The sequence below is a fragment of the Hydractinia symbiolongicarpus genome, chromosome 6, assembly GCF_029227915.1.
Source record: "Hydractinia symbiolongicarpus strain clone_291-10 chromosome 6, HSymV2.1, whole genome shotgun sequence".
NCBI lineage: Eukaryota > Metazoa > Cnidaria > Hydrozoa > Anthoathecata > Hydractiniidae > Hydractinia > Hydractinia symbiolongicarpus.
The window spans coordinates 16,635,134-16,659,575 of NC_079880.1; the positions used below are offsets into that span (position 1 = coordinate 16,635,134).

Consider the following 24,442-nt stretch of genomic DNA (forward strand, 5'->3'; position numbering starts at 1 on the left):
TGGATTAAAAAAAGAGTTTAAAGAGTTACTATGTTCTATGAATACTGTTCGATATTTGATAGCAAGTACATGTACAGACGTAACGCATCTGAAACAACATTAGGAAAGTCCCATCCATTTTGCTGCATCAAAGTTTGTGCGAACTCCTTAAACTCGGGGGAAACATCTTCAACTGTGTTGTGGGTAACGCATGGATAAAATTGTTCAATTTCATCAGCATCTACGTTTATTAGGCAATCAGTGGAATGATACAAATGTGGCAAGTAATACATTACATCCGGTCTTCCACGGGGGCCAGAGTTCCTACTCTTAGAAATAATGTGTGAATTCCACTCATCCCGAACAGTCTGTAACTCCTTGCGGATTAACGGCATAAAGCAAAAACGTATGCAATCGACTAACACAGGATCCGAACTCGTAAAAACATTTAGGTCGGTCATATCTCTGAAAGATGATTTCCACCAACCAATGCGATCACGCTTTAAGGTAGACCAGTAGGACTCAATTCTTTGATTTTCCGGGGAAAAGATAATACTAAAAGAACCCAAGCTGTTTTGACTGTCAGTTGAACTATGTAAATAAACATGAATTGGCTCAATTAAAGAATGTTCGGTACCGTCATCTGCCTTGGTCTGACTGGGTATGCCTCCCAATTTATTGATCGAGTCTAAATAAAATTTTGCTACGATTTCCGGGAGTTTATTGGAGGATCCCACTTCAAGCCAGATTAATTTTCTCGAGAAGCCATCAATACAACCGTGGATCGAAAATCCAAAGGGTTTCAATTTGTCATGACCGTCAATGTGCCATGCGTAATTAGGCCCTCGCGAAACATATTTGCGTCTGTGAAGTCGTCTGTTTTTTCGAAGAATTACTCCTTCGGGGTTTAACGATTTTATTATCAATCTTACGTCTTCGTGACGGCAAATAATTGACCTAGACATCATTGCTGCTCGCATTCTACGATAACCTAAGATGAAACCACTACCATTCATCTCCTGCTGGATTGCTTGAACAAGTTCCTGCTTTGAATTACGATTACCCTCTACAGCTCTACGTTTCAAGCCATGCTGTCTGAGTCTTCGTTTAAGAGTCAATAAACTAATTTCAATCCCATGAACATGTTTCAATAACCCAATTATTTCAGAATACGAAAAGCCTTTTACAAAATAGTCTCGGATGACATCCATCCTTCCTCTTCAGCTCTTCCTCAGATCATCTCTATTTGGCTTGATCAAGAATTTTCAAGGTTTAAAAACTGTGGAGAGTTTCAAGTATTTATGAAAAAAATGAAATGTGTTATAAAAGTTTCAAAAACAATTTGTAGAAGTTTTTATAATTTTTTATAGAAGTTTCCCTGCCTTGATACAGCAATTTAGTACGGGTATCTGAATATCGTAGTTGATTGCAAATTGCTGTTTTTGTACATAGACTTTTTTTAAACCCCTGCCCTTGAAGGGGTAAATTTACTACCCACAAGAGTAGTAAAAATTAGCGCCTGCTTACGACATATCAACATCAAACATCCCTTCAAATAGATCACGCGTATCATCGTCCGGTAACGTGAAGTTATTGAGGTAATTATTCTCACTGCCTAGGGTATCGTCCCTGAATCGGCACCAGGCATGTACAGCATTCGGATCGTCGCATTCAGGTTTCCTAACGGCCATCTCGGAGTACATCTCCCCTAACGTGCTTATTTTTGCACCAAGTTGCCTACGTTAGCATCGGATCATATAGTGCCTATGCATGCCATTTTTTCCATGTTCGTGGGGATCGTTTTTATCAACCACGCATAGCACGGTATCATATTGATATCGGTGTGGAACATGCCTATGGCGTAGTTCCGAGTTGTCTTGCTTAAGAACACTAAGCTGTTCATCCCTATCCTCGAGCTCATCCCCGAGTGCCATGAGCTGGCTGTCCCTATCCTCAATTTCATCACTGAGTATGGCCAGGGCCCCATCCCTCTAGGGCCTGACGCGTGACAAAGACGTCATGCCCATTTTTCGCCTTACCGAAGGGTCGGGGCATCTTGGAGATGCCCCCTTGGACCCTACTATTTCAGACCTGGTAGATAGGAATGATGGAGGTATCGTCATATTCTTAACCTTTTCGATACCCAGGAAATGTTTCAAATCGGCGCGCTTAAACATGGGTTGATCATGGTTGTTGGTTAGGGTTTCAATGGCTCGTGCGTTAAACATAACTTGCGACGACATCTTTCTATATACCGATGCCTACCCAGGGGATTTCATCGTGGTCAAAAATGATAATTGTAATACTCTTTGGAGTATTTAAATTAGCGCCCGTTTAAGTCATAGTCCTCTAGGTTAATTTCGGCAAACACATAGCGATAAATCTTGTTAATGATGTGAAAAATGGAGAAGTTGGGGGCATCGGGGTTATATCGTATAAAGGTGCATCCCAAGGCTTGCTCGATATGTTTTTGTCTCCTTACCTCATAACCTATATCCCTATCAGCGTGTCCAAATTCATCACATTCGATAGCTAACCTATACCTCAGGATGTACAGGTCGATCTTATATCCATCAATATGATGCTGTATCACCATATCTTTACCGTCAAAAGCGGTGCGGATGTTGTAAAGGGTGCCCTCCTCCTTGGATAAAAGCTTTATGTTTTGGATTTCCATACCACAACGCCACGCAATTTTAATGGCATCCAAACTTTTGCATCGAACCAAGATTTCCGTAACAGCCTCGGCGGAAATAAATATATCATGCCCATTTTTCCCTCCTCCTAGCATACCTAATCGGGACGAGGCTGATTGAGAAAGTTTATCTCTACGTTGTCCGTTAATATTTCTGTATCCTGTTCGAATATTTGCAATACCCAAAAACCTAGCAAGATCAGCCCTTTTGAACCATGGAGCCCCACAATCGTCGTATATCATTTCTACGTGTGGGGTAATCACCATAACAACCTTTTGAGATGACATCTTTTTGTCATTTATTCAGGTAGATTGTTTGTCCGGTCATTTGAGAATCTTCCAAGTCCTAGGATGTTCTAACCTCACGTACAAGCATGCATGCTTGTACGTGAGGTTAGAACATCAGATTCTTGGTTAAAGCAGTGTAGGACTGCGTGAGTAGCCACAAACTATGCTTGCGGTGCCTGCCCGAAATAGCCAATTCAAGTAGGGATTGTCGACGCTTGTCGAGGCTTTCATCGGCTATGACGTCGTCAACCACAAACTCTGTTTCCTCGCCTGCCAATAATGAGGACAATTTTTGGATCCATTCAAACATCCATTCAATCAGGAACACGTAAGGGTCCTTCCAAGGCGATGCCCTTTCAAGGTATGTCTTATTCCATTTCAAGGTAGGGCACAGTATTACTATATTGTGATAGTGCTTTTTATACTCCTGCTCGAGGAGGTTCAAAACGCGTTGCGTCTTGACACAAGAAGTAGGCCCTGTGAAGATCGCCGTGCACGGTTCCTTCACAATGTCTAACATTTTATTCAATAGTAGCTCCACTTCCTGTTATGAATTTTGGGTATATCGCGGCAAATGCTGAACATATGAAGACACCACCATGATTATTCACCAAAGACCCCCCGCAGGCAGGGCATAGCTTGGTATTTTGCGTCTGGTATTTGGGGGGTAGCGGAGTATAAGTTAATTTTCCCTGTAGGCACCGCAATACCTTGCGGTACCTTTTGATGAGCAGTGCCTTCTCCGGGCCGACAGACCCGCCGTACTGGTGTAAAATGTCATATCTGAACAGAGTATAGAGAAGTAGGTAATTCTTATCCTGTTTAAGCCCTCGAATTTCCTTGTCAATAGTAGGAGGGTCTATTTCATGTTCGATAACATGGTCCTTGCATTTGATACGCCGCCTTCCCTTCGCCTTGTCCAGGCAACTTATACAGCTTTTTGTCCTACCATTCCCCCTAATCTTGAACTGGGGTTAAAATGTACTTGCACTTTGAACATGCCTTGCTCTCCATTTACTATCCAGGTACTCGCCTTGTGTATTGCCCTGGAAACCTCGGCAAGCGTCGGACTAATGCCAGTTTCCACATACTTAAATGGAACCTTGTTATGTATATGCAAGTATTCGTAGAGCTCCCAGGTATAAGCCTCGGAAAACTGGGCTTCAATATGGGCCCTACATATAGTCATGAGTTCATACAGAGGCTGATTGCCGGGGCGTACGTGCCGCCCCTTTAACACTTTCTTTCTAACTAGGCACCATATTCATGTCCTTGTAGTTTGACCATTTCCCTTGATCTAGAAATTCTCCATAGTAAGATGGCGTTTGCATTTTTGACATTTTATACCCTCCTCCATATTGATTTCTATATCTCTTGGAGATATAGAAATTTCACTAGGCGCTCATTTTGGAGGTATCAATGATTTCTTGTACCAGCCCTGCTTGATCGCGTATTCGTCGAACAAGATCGGCGCCGTCATATAGCCGGCGAGTTTCAGGCCGTCCTCCAGGTCCATCTTTGCCCCAGGCCTAGAAACTCCCAGAGCCTTCTTTGCACCAATAGCTACGAGGTTTGTATAAGATACCAGCCTGAAGGATCCCATAAGGAGTCAATAACCATTGTTTCCTTGGGACTAATTTTGCTATCCATGTGCTTGCTTGTTGCCATTTATATTATAGCATCCTAAACATTTCGATATTTGGTTCAGTTTAGCCCTGTTTTCCCTGCTGAGGCTCTGGAGTCGCCGGCTTGTTAGATTCATTTCCACCCCTACCAAACCCCGACACCTATGGCAAGCACGGCCAGTGTGCCTATGCCATAGATGTAGATACTGTCCGTTGACTTGCTAGGGATTGCCGCAGGTTCTTGATCACCTGGTGAAGAACCTTTGCCCACGTTCTTCTGTAAGTTGGCCCTTGTTCTTTCGGTTTCATTCAGCAAGTCTCTAGCCGGCAGCGACACGACCCTCGTTCTTCTTGTTAATGACTCTCTCTTCTTGTTTTCCTTCTTGTTCACTCATTTGTTATAAGTATCCTCAAAGATCTTTCTCCTCCACCTCCTCCTTTTTCTTGCCCATATATCTCGCGTTATGTCCTGCTACCAAGATAGGTGCTAAACACCTCCCAATAGTGCAGTACACCAGAATACCAAGATCTGTCATAAAGTCTCTGATTATAGGGTCTTCTTTGATATCCCTGCGCAATTCATCTACATTGTCGATGTCGACGAAGTTCCTAATCAAACTTGCATACAGGCTAATCACGTGAGTAGTCATTATTTTTCCCCTTCTCTTGTAGCTCACGTTGTACATATTCGGTATGGACTTTATCGATGGCCTCATCTGGAGCCTTGTCGACAAACCCCTCTGTGCATTTCTTTGGTAAAAGGTGCCCCTTGCCTTTGCGTAATGCCTGCTTCAGGACTTGACGTTTATCGTTGGGTTTCTCTACTTGTTCATATTCCGCAGATGCATAATCAAATACTCGTGTAAGATCTGACATTCTCTTTATTATACGTCTATATCGAAAAAAGCAAAACGCGATCATGGCATACGGTAGGATTATAGCGATATACAAACACAGCTCCATTTTATTCCCTTGCAGACACTAGGCGGTAATGGCCACGGGCAAGAGTCGTAATTTGATCGGGTTGTACGAGCCGTTTATCATCTGCCCTGTTGAGTGCTAACTTCGATACCTCTTGGGTATATACCTGATGGCTCTTGTTTTGAATTAGCACTTGGCTTTTTTAGATATCAATGCCCTTCTTAAGACATCGCCGGTAATCGCCAAAGGTGATGGATTTTTTCGTAACGCACTTTTTTACGCCCTTGGATTTCCTGTCACCGCCCTTCTTTGTAAGGCTCTTATAGGCATATAGCTTGGCCCTTAGAGTGATAAACTCGGTCATGATTTTACCATTCAACTCATCCTTCATCAAGCCGACGACCTTCTTGTTCTTCCCAATGGGCCTGTAATCGTCCTTGCTATACGCACTTTGTATCGAAGCGTGTCTCATCATAGTTGGCGATATCCCTGTAAAAGTCCTCCGTTCGTATATGGTACACGAACCTATCCGTATCCATGTAGCATAGCTGCAATTTGCTACCATATTTGGTCTGCATGTAGTCGTAATGAAACTCATACATTACCATTTTTGATAGACCCAAGATGGCCTGGCCTATATATACAGGCTTGTTCATCTTGACCTCTGTTTTACCCCTCTCAACACCTAGGAGGTGCTTACTAAACCGGTTTCCACCCTTGAAATTTGGCTTCATGACGAGCTTCATGTACTTATCCTTGTTGGTGACCAGCTGGATGTTGCGGTGGTTCCGGATATTCTTCATTGTCTTGCCAAATACGCTCAAATTCATTAGCTTGTAGAAATCCTTCTCGAACTCGTTGTGGCAGCTGTTCTCAGCCTAGTGTTGTGATCTATATAGCCCTTAAGCCATGGCTTTTGATTTAACTGGATCACTCTGCGTACCTTCCTCAGCTCAAGCCCATGCTTTATAGCTTCGTGAAGGCCCCTTATATGGACCACATATCTACGTTTATGCCCCAAGTTCGGCACCAGTTTATCGCCCTTGTGGACTATAGTGCGTTCCGGCAGGAACGGCAACTCATTATGCTTGTCATGCAACCTGTCCGGGTAGTCGATATCTACCTCTAAAATGTACTCATGTTTATTGTCCATAACGAGCTTTGCGATTCGCTTTTCGGTAAATGCCTCTACGTTCGATACCCATTTGAAACCGTCCGTTGGCAGGTCTTGACGCATCGCCCACCCGTATAGGTTGTTGCTATCCAGGTAATACATGTAGGATGATTCAACCTCTGGATCGTACTTCTCTCCCATATACTTGTTACTAGCCTTGGCGTACCGGTGTACGGCCTGGGTTATACCTTTTTCGAACATCAGGAGCATGTCAGGGTCTGTGAGGAGCTCTAACCTTATCCCGGTATACTTGAGTGCTTCTTTCCAGGCTAAGCCAGATGCACTGTAAAAGTGCGCAGGATCAAGCTTGTAGTTCGTCAAGCACACGTCCCGAAACGTTTCAAAAACGTCGGCCAATAACAGTACGTCCGTAGCGAGGTACACATCGTGATAGTCGCCCATAGTAACATTAACACCCTCTGGAGTTATACAATTCTATACCTTTTTTGCGTAGTCATATTCCTCATCACTGATCCCACTCATATTCAGCTTGCTGTATAATGCGCATGAGTTGAAACATATCATCCTTGTTGAAAAACCAATGGAGATTTTTGCACTGTTCGTCGGCGAGGTTGCTTGCTAGTTTGTCTAACGAGGATGGCATGAGCCGACAGCTATCGATGAATCGAATCTCTATTGTCCTATACGTCTCGCCATCGCCATATCCCATGCCTTCAAGTAGTACCTTGATTTTCACATTAAAACTGATATATTTTTTAGTATTCTCTGCTATGCACCCAATGTCCTGGGTGTCATACTTCTCACCCAGTTCTCGGATAAACAGGTGTGCGTCGTACCCCGAGAGATTGTGGAATATCACAGGTATATGACTAGGTATCTTGTATCTTAGGTTGCAGATCGCGCGCGCTGCACCTCTGTACAGCCCCGTATAGTGGGAATGGTCTTGAACTTTACGGCTATACTCACAGTCGTCAAACGGCTTCATGCAGATGTGGCATTTCGACGCCTCGTCATGTTGCCTTTTTAGGACCTCTGTTAGAGGCATCATGGGCTGCTGTTGGTAGGTGTAGTATAGCCGTTTCACCTCGTCCTCCAGATGGTTAACGAACTTCGTCACACAGTCCTCGGCCCTGTATACTGTTAGGGGAGCCACCACACCTCCATAGGCGAATTTGGAGTATGTGCACCATCCAGATGGTACTCAGCTTTTTAGTCTTTGTTCCCCTTGTATCTTCTACCGGTATCAATAAGCTTTCAAAATCCGCATAGATGGCAAAGGGTACTTTAAATTGTTGTTGGCCATCCCTATAGTATAGCCATTTTTCAGCCTCTGTCGGCATCGTAATTTTAACTGCCTCGTGGTCCTTGCAGTAGCCATAATGCTTATCCGTGATTCAACCGTGTTGAAGGACTGTAGGCAGTTTAGGCAAAAGTGCATTGCATTCTTATTCTTCGAGGTCTCCTTGCCTAGGAGCCTCGATAGACTTTTGACGGCTATGTAGTGACTCTTCTTGTCATCTGTATAAAGCAGTAGATTCACCTGCTTGCTATGTCCGTCCGATCGTCGTAGGATGTTGATCTTCTTTCTCGTTATGCATAGGACGTTTACCGCAATCTCCTTGTTATTCTCCTCGAACTTATATATGCTCTTGGTGCTTGTCGGAAACTCTATACCCTCCCAGTTATAAAGGTCTACGTAGTGTCTCAGTTTGGTGATTCTTTGTGGATCTCTTTTAATCTCTGTACGATGTAAGGATGTTATAAAGGCCCACCTGAAGCACTCCTCATCTTCATGTTCTGGGTTAATAATGGCCTTTTTCGAAGCTATCCATTTAGGTAGTTCAATATACGATGAACCTCTTGTTAGCCTGATTTTGTGGAAGTCTACATCAAGGTGTATGATTTGACTAATCGTGAATCCACTTTGGGGTAGTGCCGCATGTTCTACGTGTGTTTTGATTGATGTAAACATCATATCCAGCATCTCGTTTACGTCGCTGCCCTGAAAAATTGACGTCATGTTACTATTGAAGGCCTTCTTCACCTCAATGTACTCATCGTTGGCCCCCTCCATATTTGATGGCTTCTTCCACATGATTCAGAGGGACAGCTGTACCTTCACTGATCCCATATCTTCTACCTGCTCCTCATTTAAGGTTTTCACGTTAGGCCGCACCATCCCTATATACCCATCTACGTCGGCTCCCCCTATACCCGGAATGCGGAAAGTTTGAAAGGTCCTGTGGAGAGCATGCTTATGTTCCTGTGGCGTAAAATCTTGCTCCGGTTGTTCATATAGATTTTGGATATCTTCTAGATAGTCTTCGCAGCCTCTTTTTCTACCTCGTCATGAAGCGTAGGTTTCGCGCTGGCTGCCCTATTATAGAGATCCATCACCCTTCGTTTAAAGGCTGTATAATATGTTTTGACTTCCTCTTTTATAGGCTTTGGAACGGCGTCCACAAGCCAATTATACCATCCCTGCATCTTATCCATTACAACAGAACGGTTTTTTGATAACTCTTGCTGTTCATAGAGGTCCATCTCGGATGGGGGCAATAGCCAGTTGTGCTATTTCCGAATTTAACCCCCTATGGTTGGACGATTTTTTGATAGCTCCTGTTTCTCGAAGATATCCATATCCCCCGATGTTATAGGTTTAGCTGGTTGCTTAGGTGGCCTCCAAGCGTAATGTGGTACATTCTCCGATGTCACAGGTTTAGCTGGTTGTTTAGGTGGCCTCCAAGCGTAATGTGGTACATTCTCCAATAAAGAAATCAATTCGGCCTTGCGTAGCTTGTAATGTCCACGGCTTTTCGCGATATCACATAATTGTTTCACAGTGCGTGTGTTCATTTCTTTATTGTATTGAGTTTTTGTTTTGCCAGAGGATTTCATTCTGCTCGACTAACGCATCTTGACTGCGCATGCGTTGATTATTAGCATCACAAGGGAATTCCCCCTACAGAGTGCGCTAGAATTTTTTGACTCATTTACAGCATTGATGACGTCAGCATTCTATAGGAACTTACCCTTGCACAACACGTCATATTATGGACTTTACCCCACTAAGCACTGCATGGTACTGGATCATGGTACTGGATAACCGTGGTTAAGCACTGCATGGTACTGGATATACATGGTACTGGATAACCGTGGTTAAGCACTGCATGGTACTGGATTAGCAGGGATTTGCTGTGTTGTGTGTGCGTGCGCGTGCGCGACTGCACTAGAAGGAACATTTCCATATCTCTTAAATTTAGCCGGCTTCCGTATATCCGAGCATAAGATCGAACCGTTGTCAAAATTTTACAACGCTATCAGGGACTTCCCAACCCCAAAGTCAACTACCGATATCCGTAGCTGGTTTGGATTAGTCAATCAAGTTAGCAACCATTCCCAACTGCATGACATCATGGCACCTTTTCGCCCCTTTCTTTCTCCTCGACACTCGTTCAGTTGGAATCCAGAGCTGGATGCTGCATTCAAGAAATCCAAGGTTGCCATTATCGATTCGATTAAGGAGGGCATTGAGATCTTTGATACACAACGTCACACATGCCTTTGTCCTGACTTTTCGAACCGTGGTATTGGATATTTTCTAATGCAAAAACATTGCTCATGTGATATGCTATCACCCACCTATTGCCCTCAAGGCTGGCGCGTTGCACTTGCAGATTTTCGGTTCCTGATATCCGCAGAACAACGTTATGCTTCGATCGATGGGGAGGCACTTGCCGTAGCTTGGGGTTTGTAACAGACAGAAATTTTCACCCAAGGCTGCAACAATCTTCTTATCGCGACAGAACACAAACCGCTAGTCAAGATATTTGGTGATAGAACTCTTGATGAGATCTCAAATACACGCTTATTTCGTTTGAAACAACGAACTTTGCCCTGGGCTTTTGATATTATCCACGTCCCAGGCAAGACTGCATAGTTATGCAGCCGATGCTGCTTCCCGTCATCCTACGCCGGAAGGGGAGGTCTTAGGACTCACCACTCTCTATTTAACTGAACCCGTCATTGCTGCTGCCATTTAACGTGACGCGAAATCTACATTGTCAGTTTCTTGGGAACAACTAGCAAAAGAGATAGTGAATAGCACGGACACGAAAAGTCTCCTCACCACGGTACGTAACGGCATTCTAAATAAGGCTCGTCAAGTTCCGCAAATGGTACCGTACTGGCAATACCACCTTGGTTTCTATGAATTGGATGGTGTAATCTTGTACAACGACAGGATAGTTGTTCCTCCCTCACTCATATCACGTATTCTTAGGATCCTTCATTCGGCTCATCAAGGTGTTTCAACAATGTCGAACAGAGCTCGCTCAGTTGTCTTCTGGTCAGGAATGACGGACTACATCAAACAAACCAGATCCGCGTGTAACGACTGCAATACAACCGCTCCGTCTCAAGCATTACTTCCAGCCACTGTTACTGTCCCACCATCGAGTCCCTTTGAAGAAGTGTTCGCTGATTTTTTTTATTACGGGGGAAACCACAACCTTGTCGTTGGTGATCGCTTATCGGGATGGGCTGATGTGTTTCAGTCACCCCACGGTGACTACAATCGGGCGCGGATGGCCTTATTGCATGCCTTCGTAATTATTTTGCTCGTTTTGGTGTCCTCCTTGAGATATCAAGTGATAGAGGCCCAGAATTCATCTCGTCGAAAGTGGACTCCTTCCTGAAAGTATGGGGAGTACAGCATCATCACTGATCCGCAGCATATAATCCTCAATCTAATGGTCATGCTGAAGCGGCAGTAAAAACGACAAAACGTCTTCTTCAATCCAACACTGGCCCATCAGGTAGCCTTGACTGCGACAATTTCTTACGAGCAATGATGCAACTTAGAAACACTCCAGATCCGGATTGCAACATTTCACCGGCAGAAATAGTGTTTGGTAGAGAACTTCTGGATGCCTTCTCATTCGTAAACCTTTTGGAGAAATTCAGCAACAAACATGTCCGACCGCTTTGGAGAAACGCATGGGAGCAGAAAGAGCTTGCTATGCGACAACGTTTTCATCGCTCAGCCGAGAAACTTAAAAACAGTGTTAAAAACAGTAACAACGAAAAAATTACTTTTTACAGTTTATGTAAATTCTTCTCTAGGATATACACGCTGTCAACCTCGTCCCCAGGGCATCTTGTATCTTTTCTGACCCCTGGACGGCGATATGAACATGACCCTGGAGGAGGCCTTGTCACGTGACCCTCCAACACAGTTTTTCTGTGTGTAATATTTAATGAGATTTGTCTCAAATAACCAAAGTTTTATATATAACCTTGCAGAGCTAAGCGAGCTCGGCGGATTTACGTAACAGATACGTGCGGCGAGTTTGTTTTTGTTCCAACCCGTGTTGTCCTCTAAACCATCTTGGGCAATATTTTTCGCGTTTTGTAAATTACCTAACTTAGCACTGTGCTAATCAGACATCGCGCAACCTATAAAGGCAAGGAAGCGGGAAAACTTTGTGGAAGTCAAGAGGTAGCCACAGTTTTTGTTTTTAAACATAGTTTTCTTTTTTAATTTCATTGTCCTGATGGCTACATTGACACCAAGCTATCTATGTAGCTAGCAGTTGCTACATTTATATTCTTTTATATTATATTGTTTAGAGTTGCACGTTATACAAAATGGACGACATTATACTTAGGTTTGAAGCATGGTTCGATGAGGAGTGTCCAATGAAATGTTTAATTTTATTGTGGAGTATTTAAACGGTAAAAGAGAAGGGATTCCAAGGAAAGTGGAAAAGAGGGTTAAAAGGAAACAGTACAGGGTCTTCATTAAATTTACACAATATCCTGTGTGTTCCAACCAAAGAAAAGGTTTGTTTATCAATATTCGACATATATTAGTTATTTTTACATCTATACGAGTGAGTGGGTGGTAGGCTGCAGGTAAAACAGATAGTGATTGACATATACACTAATGTATGAAAATAAATCAGGAAAGGCTTTAAATAATAGACTGTTTATTGTAATAATACACAGCTCAGATGCTCTCTTTCACTAGGCATTATATATATAGGTAAGTTTTAAATAAGTTTTATCTTTGTATAAAGTTGTTTGTCCATAATAAAGTATATATATAATGTATATATAAAAGAAAGAAAAAACACATGTATTAGGACAAAATATATTTCGGCTAACAAGCCTTCATCAGTTGTAAAATATAAAATCAAGTTACATCTTTTATGTAAAATTGGGCAAATATAATACGCTTGAGCGATTAACAGCAAAAGCATTGCTATATAAATACGTTTAGAATAACATAAACAGTTTTAAATCCTGTGGGTATAAATTGCTAAAGGAGAAGTATTTGCATATGTACATAGTTAAAATTACGGATGTTTTAACATATAAACAATTAAAAATGATTATGTACAGAATTTTTACAATAAAAAATCTATTGACAATTAAAAATGTGGTAAATTAGCAAAAGAACAAGTAAACCGATCATTGCTTAAATTAATGACACTGTGACGTAGCTGGGAGAAAGAAAATAAATAAATCAACGAGTAAGAGATAGACATTTAAGACATAACGAAAACATAAAACAGTCCCTACCCATTCCAGCTGGACAGAATGTGCAGAGTACACATTGAAGTTTTAAAGTACAGCTGATATCCCAGGAATGGATGAATGGGAGACCGTAACTTAGACTTTATCAGCAAGCAATTATCCGGCACATAGAACCGGGTTGTATAGAGATCAATCATTAGAGTATGAAACCTCACAACATCCCGGACTGGGTCTTATAACTTAAATGCCCAGCAAATGCCCACCTCCATCTAAGCCGTATAGGTCGTTCCCATCCGCCTAAGACCCGTTATACCTTAAGATTTTCCCAAGCTGTACCGTATTATCTTCAATAAAAATAAAATACAATCTAGTGTATATATGTGAGGAGGCTAATAGTGTAACATTTGTTTAAGAAGATGCCGCTACGGCAGTTACACTATAAAAGATAAGCGGAAGAAAATGTTAGAGTGCACGAGTTCTTTGAGAGCCTAATTAAAGGGACCTGTGCACTATGCGAATATAAAGGAAAGAGTAAGTTTGTATGTCCTATTGATAACAATAAAACGACAGTGGAAAAGAATAGAGATAAAGAAGTTTAAAGAGGAAAGTTGAGGAAAATCTCACATCTCAAATCTCTCATATATTAAAGATACTAATGATTTTCTTAAAAAACTACGAGATTTACCTGCATTACCTGCTGATTTCCTTTTATGCACTATTGACGTAGTTGGTCTTTATCCCAATATTCCTCATAAAGATGGATTGGCAGCTATCAGGGAAGCTCTAGAGGTAGTTCAATTGATACCCAACGCTTGTACTTGACGACCCTTGAAGAGCTGATCCTCCGACCTAGTGACACGGGTGAGGAAAATTCCAAAATGTGCTCAAGTATGCATGTAGCAAGGTCGATTTCTCGGTGGCGCATGGAGTATATATGATTCCTCGCAACATGAGCCTTCATATCGGGAGTGTCATAAATTTTACGAACAAGATACTCATCAGTAAGGAGTACTTTTCGATTGGTGTTAACCCGCAGATTAACGCCGGAAAGGGGTCGACCCCTTGGAAGGATCTCGCAGCTGACGAAACATCAAGCACCAAGTCATGAAACGTGGCAGGGTCCCACCCCACCCCAGATCAGGCCTGCGGATGTTCATGATAATAACAAGGCTACCGTTATCACGTTGGTAGTAGGACTACGCCTCGTATACATCTGGATGAAGAAATAGGTCTAATGTGTTGATCAACATATTAGACTCTCTACGATCTCTTTCCACCCTTACTCCTCCTGTTACTCACACACGCAACAACAATACCCACAGCAGCAACCAAAGCCATGTACAGATGCTTGACTGCAAATTCCACAATCTTAGCCGCAGCTCTGAAAAAGAACGATACAACACTACCAATAATCCCCGGCAGGGCTGAGCCAGCTTTACCTGCTAGGTACTTCAGGCATTTCCCGAGTCTTTCAAGCCGTTTCCGTACAAAACCTTTCCCACCCCCAGCGGCAGCATCTCCAGCAGCACCTCCACCACCTCCAGTAACAGCGAGCACGATGGTTAATACGAGAAAGCCAACGGCGGAGACTATGCTCGCGATAGTCAAGCCTTGTTCCTTGAACAATATCTTGAGCTTTTCTTTAGAGTATCCTTGATTGCTTTCAGTTGTCTCTGGGTGTCTGAGGAAAGTAAACCGTGCGGCCCTCTAAAGATCTCTGAATTTTCTCCAACATTGCTATCTAAGTGGTGTCCATCCTTTCATCTGTTATTTTTACAGCTGGTGTAAATTATTCTATAATATTTTTAAGTGCTGTAATTTTTACTACATGTATGATACACCACAAAATAACTAGAAAGTTACTAAGGGTTGTATCTATTCTAAAATTGTACGGTGTATAGCTAGGTACCTCTAGCTACAAAAACCCAGCAAAACACTTTACAAATTCACGCCACTAAAACACCTTCTTTGATTGAAACGTCACGCATACATTACTTTTCTCTGCATGCTTAATTTTAGGCGAATTTTAAGTCTATTGTACCAGGGCCTCGTACGCGTTTCATCCTCATATCAAAAAACGCTACAGGCCCTGGGATCGTGGTTGAGGAGATCATACAGATCGTCTACCTTCGATTTGAGCAATTCTCCCCTTGCGTAGGTCGTGATATCTCCGCTGGCGATTGACCCTGCTCTTCTGATGTTGGGGTGGACCCAGGAATTTCCTCGGATCTACTGAAAGATTCCTCCTCTCCCCCACGGGTAAGGTCTTCCTCCGCCCTGAAATCGTCATCAAATCCTGGATTATCTGTTATTTATTCCACTCTCATAACGCTACTAATAAACATATACGGAATTGAACTAGATCCATACGCAGAAACGAGGACTATGTTCTCCATAAAGGGGAAGAGACAGCGTGTGAAAGTATCACACACACCCAGCATGATTAACCAGAAGGAGGACTTGTACGTGGACATTCCCAATATGGGCATGAACAATGTCATTTGCCCCGGCTTTCTCAAACTCCTCTTTGATCTTGAAATCACGGGGACCAACACGAATCGCACGATCGTTAATAACATTGGTAAGACCCTGGTGCGAGACCTTCGCATCACTCTAAATAGCAGAGAGGTGCAGAACATTAGCGACTACAGCACCTTTGCGGTGTACAGGGACCTTTGGCTGCCTAGATTTGAGCGCGAAAACGAATTGACACTCGAAGGTATTGGTGTGCCAGATGGTGCAACCAGACAACTCCAAGTGAAATCTACATTCAAACCCGGAGATGGTGAAGAGAAGGCCATCGCGAAGGCGTACGGCAACACTTTTTGCATCCCGCTCGGCAAAATGTTCGAGCTGACGAGAGACTTGCCCTTCTATCAAGCGGGCCTGCACGACAGACTACAGTTTGTGCTACACTTTGCGCCATATAGAGCCGTCATCAAAGATGAAGGCACACCTCGGTCGGGGTCTGGATCCAGTGCGGTAGAAAATAAACCTGCGGATGCAACTTACAAAATTACCAATATTACGCTCGAGTTTGACAAGGTATACCACGAAGGCCTGGCTAGTACTATGGTGTCAAGGCATTCAAGGCTAGCGCTGCCGTATGAGCGGGTGCTCCGCAGCAAAGTTGTGAAAATGCAAAAGGCGAATACTAGTTACACCGTGGAAGGTGAACCGAACGAACTATACAGTTACACCATGCTACCCAAGGACCATTTCAAGCAAGTTGCGGGGTGTTTGGAAGTGCGCACTCTACAGTAACCATAGGCCAGTTCCACACGAGTAGATACGCACTCTTCATGGACTTTAGAGTCTCCAACGATAATAAGCTGCACGGTTCGGGTAGGCCCTTGCAAAGACTTTGCGATGGGATCACTTTGCACATGACCAAGGAGGCCGACCGAACCGGTGATATTACATGTTATGTATACTTGCTCCAAGACGCGCAGTTAAACATTTTGGATGGTAGGCTAGAAGATGTGATGTATTAGAAGAACACAATTTTGTATTTACCATGTTGGATAAATACAAAAAAATATGGAAAGCAAGAGCTGTCAAAAGTGTAAAAGGAGTCTTTTATTGGATGCACCCAAGGTGATGAAAAATGGTAAACAAACAAAACGGTGCATCAAATGTCTAGATGCTGCAAAGACGTCACGCGATCGTGCAAAGTGCCCTCATAAAAGACAGAGGTCCCATTGTAAGGAATGCAAGGGCAGCCAAATCTGCCCTCATGAAAAAAGGAAATACAGGCGCGGTGGGTGTAAGAAGGCCAAACAATAAATGGCAACAATCGGTGTTCTTGTTAAAGATGCCGCAATTAACGCATTGGCATTCTCCGGAAGTAATTTTCTATTCTCCAAACTCTCAGGGCAACGTAAGAGGCGTGACAAAGCGATCGAACAACTTCAAGCAGCTCAAGAACGGTGGGTCCGTGACAGACAGGCCAAAATCGATTGGTACAACAAGCAGCGTGAGATCAAGCGCCAAGCGGGTGAGAGCTTGAAAAAGCTCGATGAAGGCATGCAAGAGTACTATATCGCGACGATCGAGAAGGCTCCGCAGTTCTCGGACTATTACGAACCTTCGCAGCAACAAAAGGACGGCGAACTGACGTTCATCGTGGGCTCTCTGGCTATACTAGGTTTCGTGGTGTACATGTTCGCTTAGAGACTCCATAAGAGTTATATGTAAGAACGCCTTTGACATGTAATAAAGATGTCAAAAACGAACGTTGTTACCAAGGAAGAAGCCGAAAGGTAGACCAAATCTACTATACCCCGGAACATCTCTTGACTGGACTCAAAGCTATCAAATTGCTCTCCGAGCAGAGTAGTCTCTCCAAAAAGAGAGTTACTCATTGGCTGACTCGTCAACTTGCTTGGCTACGACATATTCGAGGCCCTATACGTATCGACTACCCGCACTTCACCATTACGAAACCCAATGAGATGCATCAGTTTGACTTGCTCTACATGTCGCATGACAAACTCTATGGAAGCACCTACAAATACATTTTGACGGGCGTCGATGTAGCTTCTCGCTACAAAGTGGCGAGACCCTTGAGAACCAAGAAAGCCAGCGAAGTCGCTGACATGATCAAGGACATTTGCAAAGCGGGACCTCTTCGCTATCCGAAGACATTCCAGTGCGACAACGGTAGCGAGTTCAAGTCAGATGTGACGAAGCTGCTAGAAGGCAAAGGCGTCGAATTAAAGCGAGCGACTACGAAGTACCACCATACTTTCACGGCTTTTGTCGAGTCGTACAACAAGGTGCTCGCGCAGAGACTGTTAAAACCTCAAGATGCTCAAGAGGTGGTCACTGATGAACAAAGTAGCACCTGGGTTAAGCAATTGTACACTATCGTGAAAAGTTTGAACAATAGTAAAACGGCTATGATCGACATGAAACCTTCGAAAGCAATCAAGCTGGATGAAGTACCGCTTATAAAAAATGAGCAGCGTCCGGATGAAAAGTCTCTACCCGATGATGGCTTATACTTGTACTTGCTACAACCTGGAGAAGAACACGTGATGCTAAAAGACGTGCGACAGACGCTTGGTGAAGCAAGAAAACGTATAGACTGGACCGTATCGTCACAGGTACGAGGTTGTTATACTATCTCGATGGTGGGCCCGATCGAAGCTTCGGGGCTGAGGAATTGATGCTAGTTCACAAAGGTGCTGAAGTACCTCCGGACCATGTAAAAGAATGGTAATTTGTAGGTTTGTTAAGGTGAACCACTGGTTCACCTTAATATTGCACCCCGACCTCTGTGTATCATAGCCCTCGATATATTACGCGAGCCACTATGATGATGGAACCTACAGTGGCAAGCCTCCTGATCCAGTTTGCCTGGTTTCGAATTTGGCGCATTTCCCCCCGTATGTTGGTCAGCAACCATTCCGTTTCGGTGCATTCCGAGCTCAACCTCGATTCCAGGGCCTGTAGCGTTTTTTGATATGAGGATGAAACGCGTACGAGGCCCTGGTACAACAGACTTAAAATTCGCCCAATATTAAGCATGCAGAGAAAAGTAATGTATGCGTGACGTTTCACTCAGTTATCCGCGTCCAAGGTAGCTGAAGAGATAGCTGATGAAGAACAAGAAAACAATGGGGGACAATCTATCAAAGATACGATTGGATAATTATGAAATTTATGAACGATCGAGAAATTTGGTCCACAACTTATACAGAATGTCACCCATAGGCTATTCGGATTGGTGCAGCATGACGGGGGACTGTGGTATACACGATCGCGAAATATTGACACCAGTGGCCGATAGATTCCCATCACACGCGTGCATTCTAGAGACAAGGGGCTTTATGAACGAGAACGTGTATAAAGGTCGATATTATATCCGGGTTATTTTTGTAGGTTTTCAACCTACAAGAAATGAGCGAAAAACAAGCACAAGAAGTGAGGGTAATTACAAAGCCAGTAAAACACCCGGGAAGAGTAGCACAGGGCCACAAGTTGGCTGAAATCATGAAGAACAGGAACCAAGAAAAGAAGGCGGCCAAAGCAAGTACTGGTACCAGTCGCGTACAGTCAGGTGCCCTTGTCGGTGGGGGCCTCCTTGCCCTGCTCGCAGGGTGTCTTGGTGTATTCTACATCTTCCGTAAAAAGTCGGTCCAGCAGACGGCTGAAAACATTGGAGCCACAGGCAGCCAAGCCAGAACCAAAGCCTGATATTGACATTTTTCGAATGCACTAAGCCATAATATAAATGAGTTCAAACGTGACGCCTCAGCAAAAGAAGATCATCGATATGATATACGAGTCGGTAGTGGACCTTGGGTTCACGTTCGTATATGCCATGGCAAGTAAAAAGCTCCTCGGGATTTCGAGCCCCAGTACCAAGATGGATACGGCAATATTTACAGGCCCCACAAGCTGTGGAAAGACAATTTATGTGTGGCGCTCAATGTTGAGGATGATAAGCAAAAACTGGCTATGTTATTGAATTACGTTGGGGAAGAAGTATACGATATTTACGATAGTTTATTAGTTCCTGGCACCGATGAAACACTAGATAACGCATTTGAATTATTTGACACACATTTCAACCCGAAAACGAACGTAAGCTATGAAATTTATATATATATAGATCAATGATTTAGCGTGAAGAAGAAACCGTCCAACAATATTTTATCAGACTGAAGCAACAAGCCCAAAAATGTGAATTTGGAGCAGCACTTGATACCGAGCTAAAACGTCAACTCGAACTCTCAACGACAAGTAACAAACTGAGAAGATACTCATTCAGAAATCCTTCCTTAACTCTAGCACAGTTCCTAGTTTACGCAAAAACATTAGAAGACACAAACACCCAAGCTATTTTAGTGGAAAAAAGCGACCAAAAGGATATTACACAAATCAAACAGGAAGAACTCAACCGCATCGACTGATCAAAGGAAACCACACCGGGTAAGAAAAACTTTAATCTGCATAGACAATCTTCAAAAATATGCTTTTACTGCGGTGGCGAATATCCACACCAAAATAAATGCCCAGCAACTAATAAAACCTGTAATAATTGCTACAAAATCGGACATTTTGCGAGAGTGTGTCGCTCCACAAGCGCAAGCTCGTACCGCAGCTATTCTAGACGCAACCCCAGGCCACTAAACAACGTCGATGTCGATACGTCCGACGAAGAGCAAGTCGCGCGGTTGTTTTCAATCCACTCTCCTGTTTTCAGCATTGCCAAGTTCCATTGCCGTGTAAAAATCGAAAAATTTCCTGTCAGTGTTCTGATTGATTCCAGGTCTGCAATAAATGTTTTAAACATGACTACTTTTAACACTATTAATAGACAGTTTAACGAAAAGTTGAGATTGAGAAAAACAGATACGAAAATTATCACATACGGGGCGGAAGAACCATTAATATCGCTGAAAGGGGTTGTCACGATGTTAGTGGAATCAGGTCGGAAATTTCTAACAACAGAATTTTATGTTGTTGACACTCATCACAGAAATTTATTATCAGGCGAAAGTGCGCTCAGTTTGCAGTTAATCCAGTTGCCACCCGTTGCAAACATCAAAGAAATTCAGCACATTTCAAAAGATCAAAAGCCACCTGAGAATGTACCGAAGCGCCTCCAATCTCTATTACAGCAGTATCAGGACACGCTATTCAGCGGCAAAATAAGCCAACTCTACGATGAACCCGAAGGGTCAAGATTTCCAAGAATTTTTTCAACTTTTCCGATATTTTTTCAACTTTTCCGATATCTTTTTCAACTTTTCTGATATATTTTCAACTTTTCCGAAATTCTTTCAACTTTTTCGAAAATTTTTCCAACTTTTGCGAAATTTTTTTTCAACTTTTCCGATATTTTTTTCAACTTTTCCGATATATTCTTAACTTTTCTGGAAATCTTTCAACTTCTTTGACTTTTTTATCTCTGCCAATTTTTTATTTTTTCCGTGTTTCTGTATTCTGGATACCGTTTTGTACCTTTCCGGATTATCCGGGCTATCAATCTGTAAACAAGATAGAGGACGTTGTAAAGCGTGCAGTAGAAGAGAAAAAGACAAAAATGGAGGACAAGGAACAGAAAGCAAAAGACAAAATAAACGAAATTCTCATGAAACAAGACTTAGTGGACTACTAAGCCAAATTAGGAGTAAATCTAACTCTGTGTCAACAAAAGAGAACTTAAAACGAGTGCAAATAAAGTGGTACAGACGTAATGAATTTTCGAGCTCTTACCAACTTATAAGAGTAAATCAAGGTGGTGCCTGTAGATCTCTAGAAATCGACGAAACCAGCTCATTTAAAGACATCAAATCTAAGTCGACCGTATTTATTTTTTGACAATTGTTTTAAGAATTCGTTTGGAGAAAACACGTTAGAATGTACATTATCAATTTGTGATGCAACATTGACAGAGTTAGATGAAGAATTGAATGTCTTTGAGATGTCAGAAAAAAAGGATTTCAACTTAGTAAAATCTTCTTTGTGCTAAAATCAGAATTAACAAATTTCAATGATGACTTTGTCAGTAATGATTTGTCAGGAAAATGTGATAATGATGGTGACGATGTAGCACAACAAAATAATAATGATGTTTCATCTGATGCAGCTCTTTCTGTCACAAGAAAGAGAAAAATATGTGTTGTATTACAACACATATTTTTCTCTTTCTTGTGACAGAAAGAGCTGCATCAGATGAAACATCATTATTATTTTGTTATGTGGCTGCACTTACATAGATTGCTGCCTTGTTTGTGTACAAAATACTGGATTTAACGAATCATTGTCTGCAGACCAAAGAAAAAATCAACAAGAACTACCAAGTAATATCACTGACTTGACCACGTATGATCTTTTTAATGGTGAAATTACTGCTCCACTCACACCGAAAAAAAAAATGAGGCAAATACAAATTCTTGTAATCTTGAGCATCCCGCAACTTCGGAGGAGCTAAGATTATTACGAGTAGAACACTTTGAACCAATTACTCCAAAAATAAAGAAATATACCTTCCACATTCATCGCACAAAACTTTCAACAGATTTACTAAATCATTATATGAAGAACAAGGTATATATAAATTTAACATTCTTATATCCAATTTTATATTCCCCAATGTTTAACCGTTGTTTTAGTCATCCTCAGGCAACACTGCATACACAAAATACACAAAGCTAGTTAATCTAGTATAATATAAACAATTACATGTTGTTACACATTTGTAAGAAAATGTTAGAAATACAGAAATAACCTAAATCTAGTAGCAAAAATATTTTCTATTATGCTTTCTATTTAAAACTAAATTATATGGCTTGATTTCTTGTTGTAGGTAAACATTGCAGACGAAATTGACTATGTGTTTATTGATCCCCGTGGAAAGGAAGAAATTGGAGTTGGAAGCGGCATTAAGCGAGACGTATATACTGCATTTTGGCAGGAAGTTTCGAACAGTTTGTTATTATGTTAGATACTCTGTTGTTATTGTATGTTATTATTGATAGTGAGTTAGGATAATACACTTTTCAACTGATTCAATATGTTATTTTGCCTTCAAAAATAATCTAAGAATATTCATTAATTTTCTGAAGTAGAAATAAATATAAGTCTAAAGCTTCTGTTGAATTTTGAGGCAAGCCTTTGCCTTCTTCATGCATAAATGTGGTAGCAAAATCTTGAAATTCCTCAGAATAATCTAAAAAATTTGCAGTGACATCCGAATAAAATTCATTTATCTCCGCTGCATCTACTTTAATGATCATGTTTTCTGCTTCAAAAAGGTGGGACAAGTAAAACATACTGTCTGGTCTTCCCCGCGGTCCAGCGTTGCGACTTTTTGAGATTATGTGCGAATTCCACTGAGTCCTGATTGAATTAAGATCATTACGAATTAATTCCATGAAACAAAATTTATACAATCAACTAAAACCGGGTCATCATTTGAAAACAAATCCATGTCAGAAAGGTCTCAAGAATCTTCGCCACCATCATATTCTGTCCCTCTGTAAGATAGACCAGCAGTAAGCTTCTATCCTTTGGTTTTGAGGTGGTGTTATGATACTAAATGATTCCATCGCCTCTTCATCGTCAGCGTCGAGGTTCTGGGAAGTATGTGTATCGGTTTAATCAAAGCATGCTCTGTACCATCGTCAGCTTTGATCTGCATTGGAATACCACCAATTTTTTTAACTGTGTCAAGGTAATACTTTGCCACAATTTCCGGCATTTTATTTGTAGGTCCAACTTCGAGCCACATTACCTTTCTTGAGAATCCATCAAGACATCCATGTATGCTAAATCCAAATGGTTTAAGTTTATCGTGTCCATCAATGTGCCAAAAAAAATTCTCAGAAAAAAATTCTCAGAAAAAATTCTTGGAAATAATATCGGAAAAGTTGAAAAAAATATCGGAAAAGTTGAAAAAAATTCGTTGAAATTTTGACCCTTCGGGTCCATCGTACAACTCAAAGATCAAGAAGTGAAGTTTCACATTAACAAAAACGTAGTCCCAGTCGCTCAGAGAGAAAGAAGAATTCCATTCACCCTACGTAAGAAATTTCAACAAGAAATTGAACGACTCGAAGAGTTAGACATCATAGAAGACGTAACTGGCAAACCCACCCGGTGGTTGAGCCAGTTAGTAGTAGTACCGAAAGCCAATACCAGCGACGTTAGGCTATGTCTAGATATGCGAAATGCTAATACCGCGATAACCCGCACAAGATACCCTACACCAACGTTCGATGATTTGTTCGTACAGCTTGAATGAGCCACATGTTTTACCAAGCTAGACATGAATGCAGCGTTTCATCAGCTGACCTTAAATGAAGACTCAAGATTCATCACCTCATTTCAAACAGAAGACAAAATCAAAAGATACAAACGACTCATGTTCGGCGCCAATTCAGCATCAGAAGAGCTTTAACATGGCGTGCGTACAATTCTATCTGACCTGAAAGGAGTGGCCAACATTACTGATGACATCAGAGATAGGAAAATGCCGATGTTAGTGCAATTCATCCCTCATGATCTTAGCGCAAATGCCCTTTAAAATTCACCGGTAAAATTCATCCCAGGACAATCGACCTTCGAAGCCCTTCAAATCTCCGTCTCATGTTAGGACAATTAATGTAGTCATCCGAATTCTGAGGTTTTATTATACCACCGCAAAAGTAATTTCAAATTAACGCTAATTTGAAAAGTAATGTGATACCGTGTTGTCCTATCTCCACCCACCCCTCCCCATATCCCCCTGAGCCCTATGTTCCT

At 42.0% G+C, this 24,442-nt stretch overlaps 1 protein-coding gene across 2 annotated transcripts; it reads left to right on the forward strand.

Moving 5' to 3' along the window:
- The first annotated feature begins 11,292 nt into the window (after nt 1-11,292).
- LOC130647207 (uncharacterized) lies at nt 11,293-22,706 on the forward strand. Of its 2 annotated transcripts, XR_008982816.1 has the most exons (3): nt 11,293-12,143; nt 12,275-12,487; nt 22,506-22,706. XR_008982816.1 is itself a non-coding variant. In XM_057452981.1 (2 exons), exon 1 carries the CDS (start codon nt 15,569-15,571, stop codon nt 16,445-16,447), a length of 879 nt encoding a protein of 292 aa, XP_057308964.1. In that variant the 3' UTR covers nt 16,448-22,246; nt 22,506-22,706. The 2 variants fall into 2 exon arrangements, 1 of the variants encoding a protein (XP_057308964.1); XM_057452981.1 differs by lacking the exons at nt 11,293-12,143; nt 12,275-12,487 and adding an exon at nt 15,569-22,246.
- Nucleotides 22,707-24,442: the final 1,736 nt, after the last annotated feature.

Bases quoted from the DNA above. Each gene is read 5' to 3' on its own strand.
- LOC130647207 (XM_057452981.1), top strand. From the start codon at position 15,569: ATGTTCTCCATAAAGGGGAAGAGACAGCGTGTGAAAGTATCACACACA.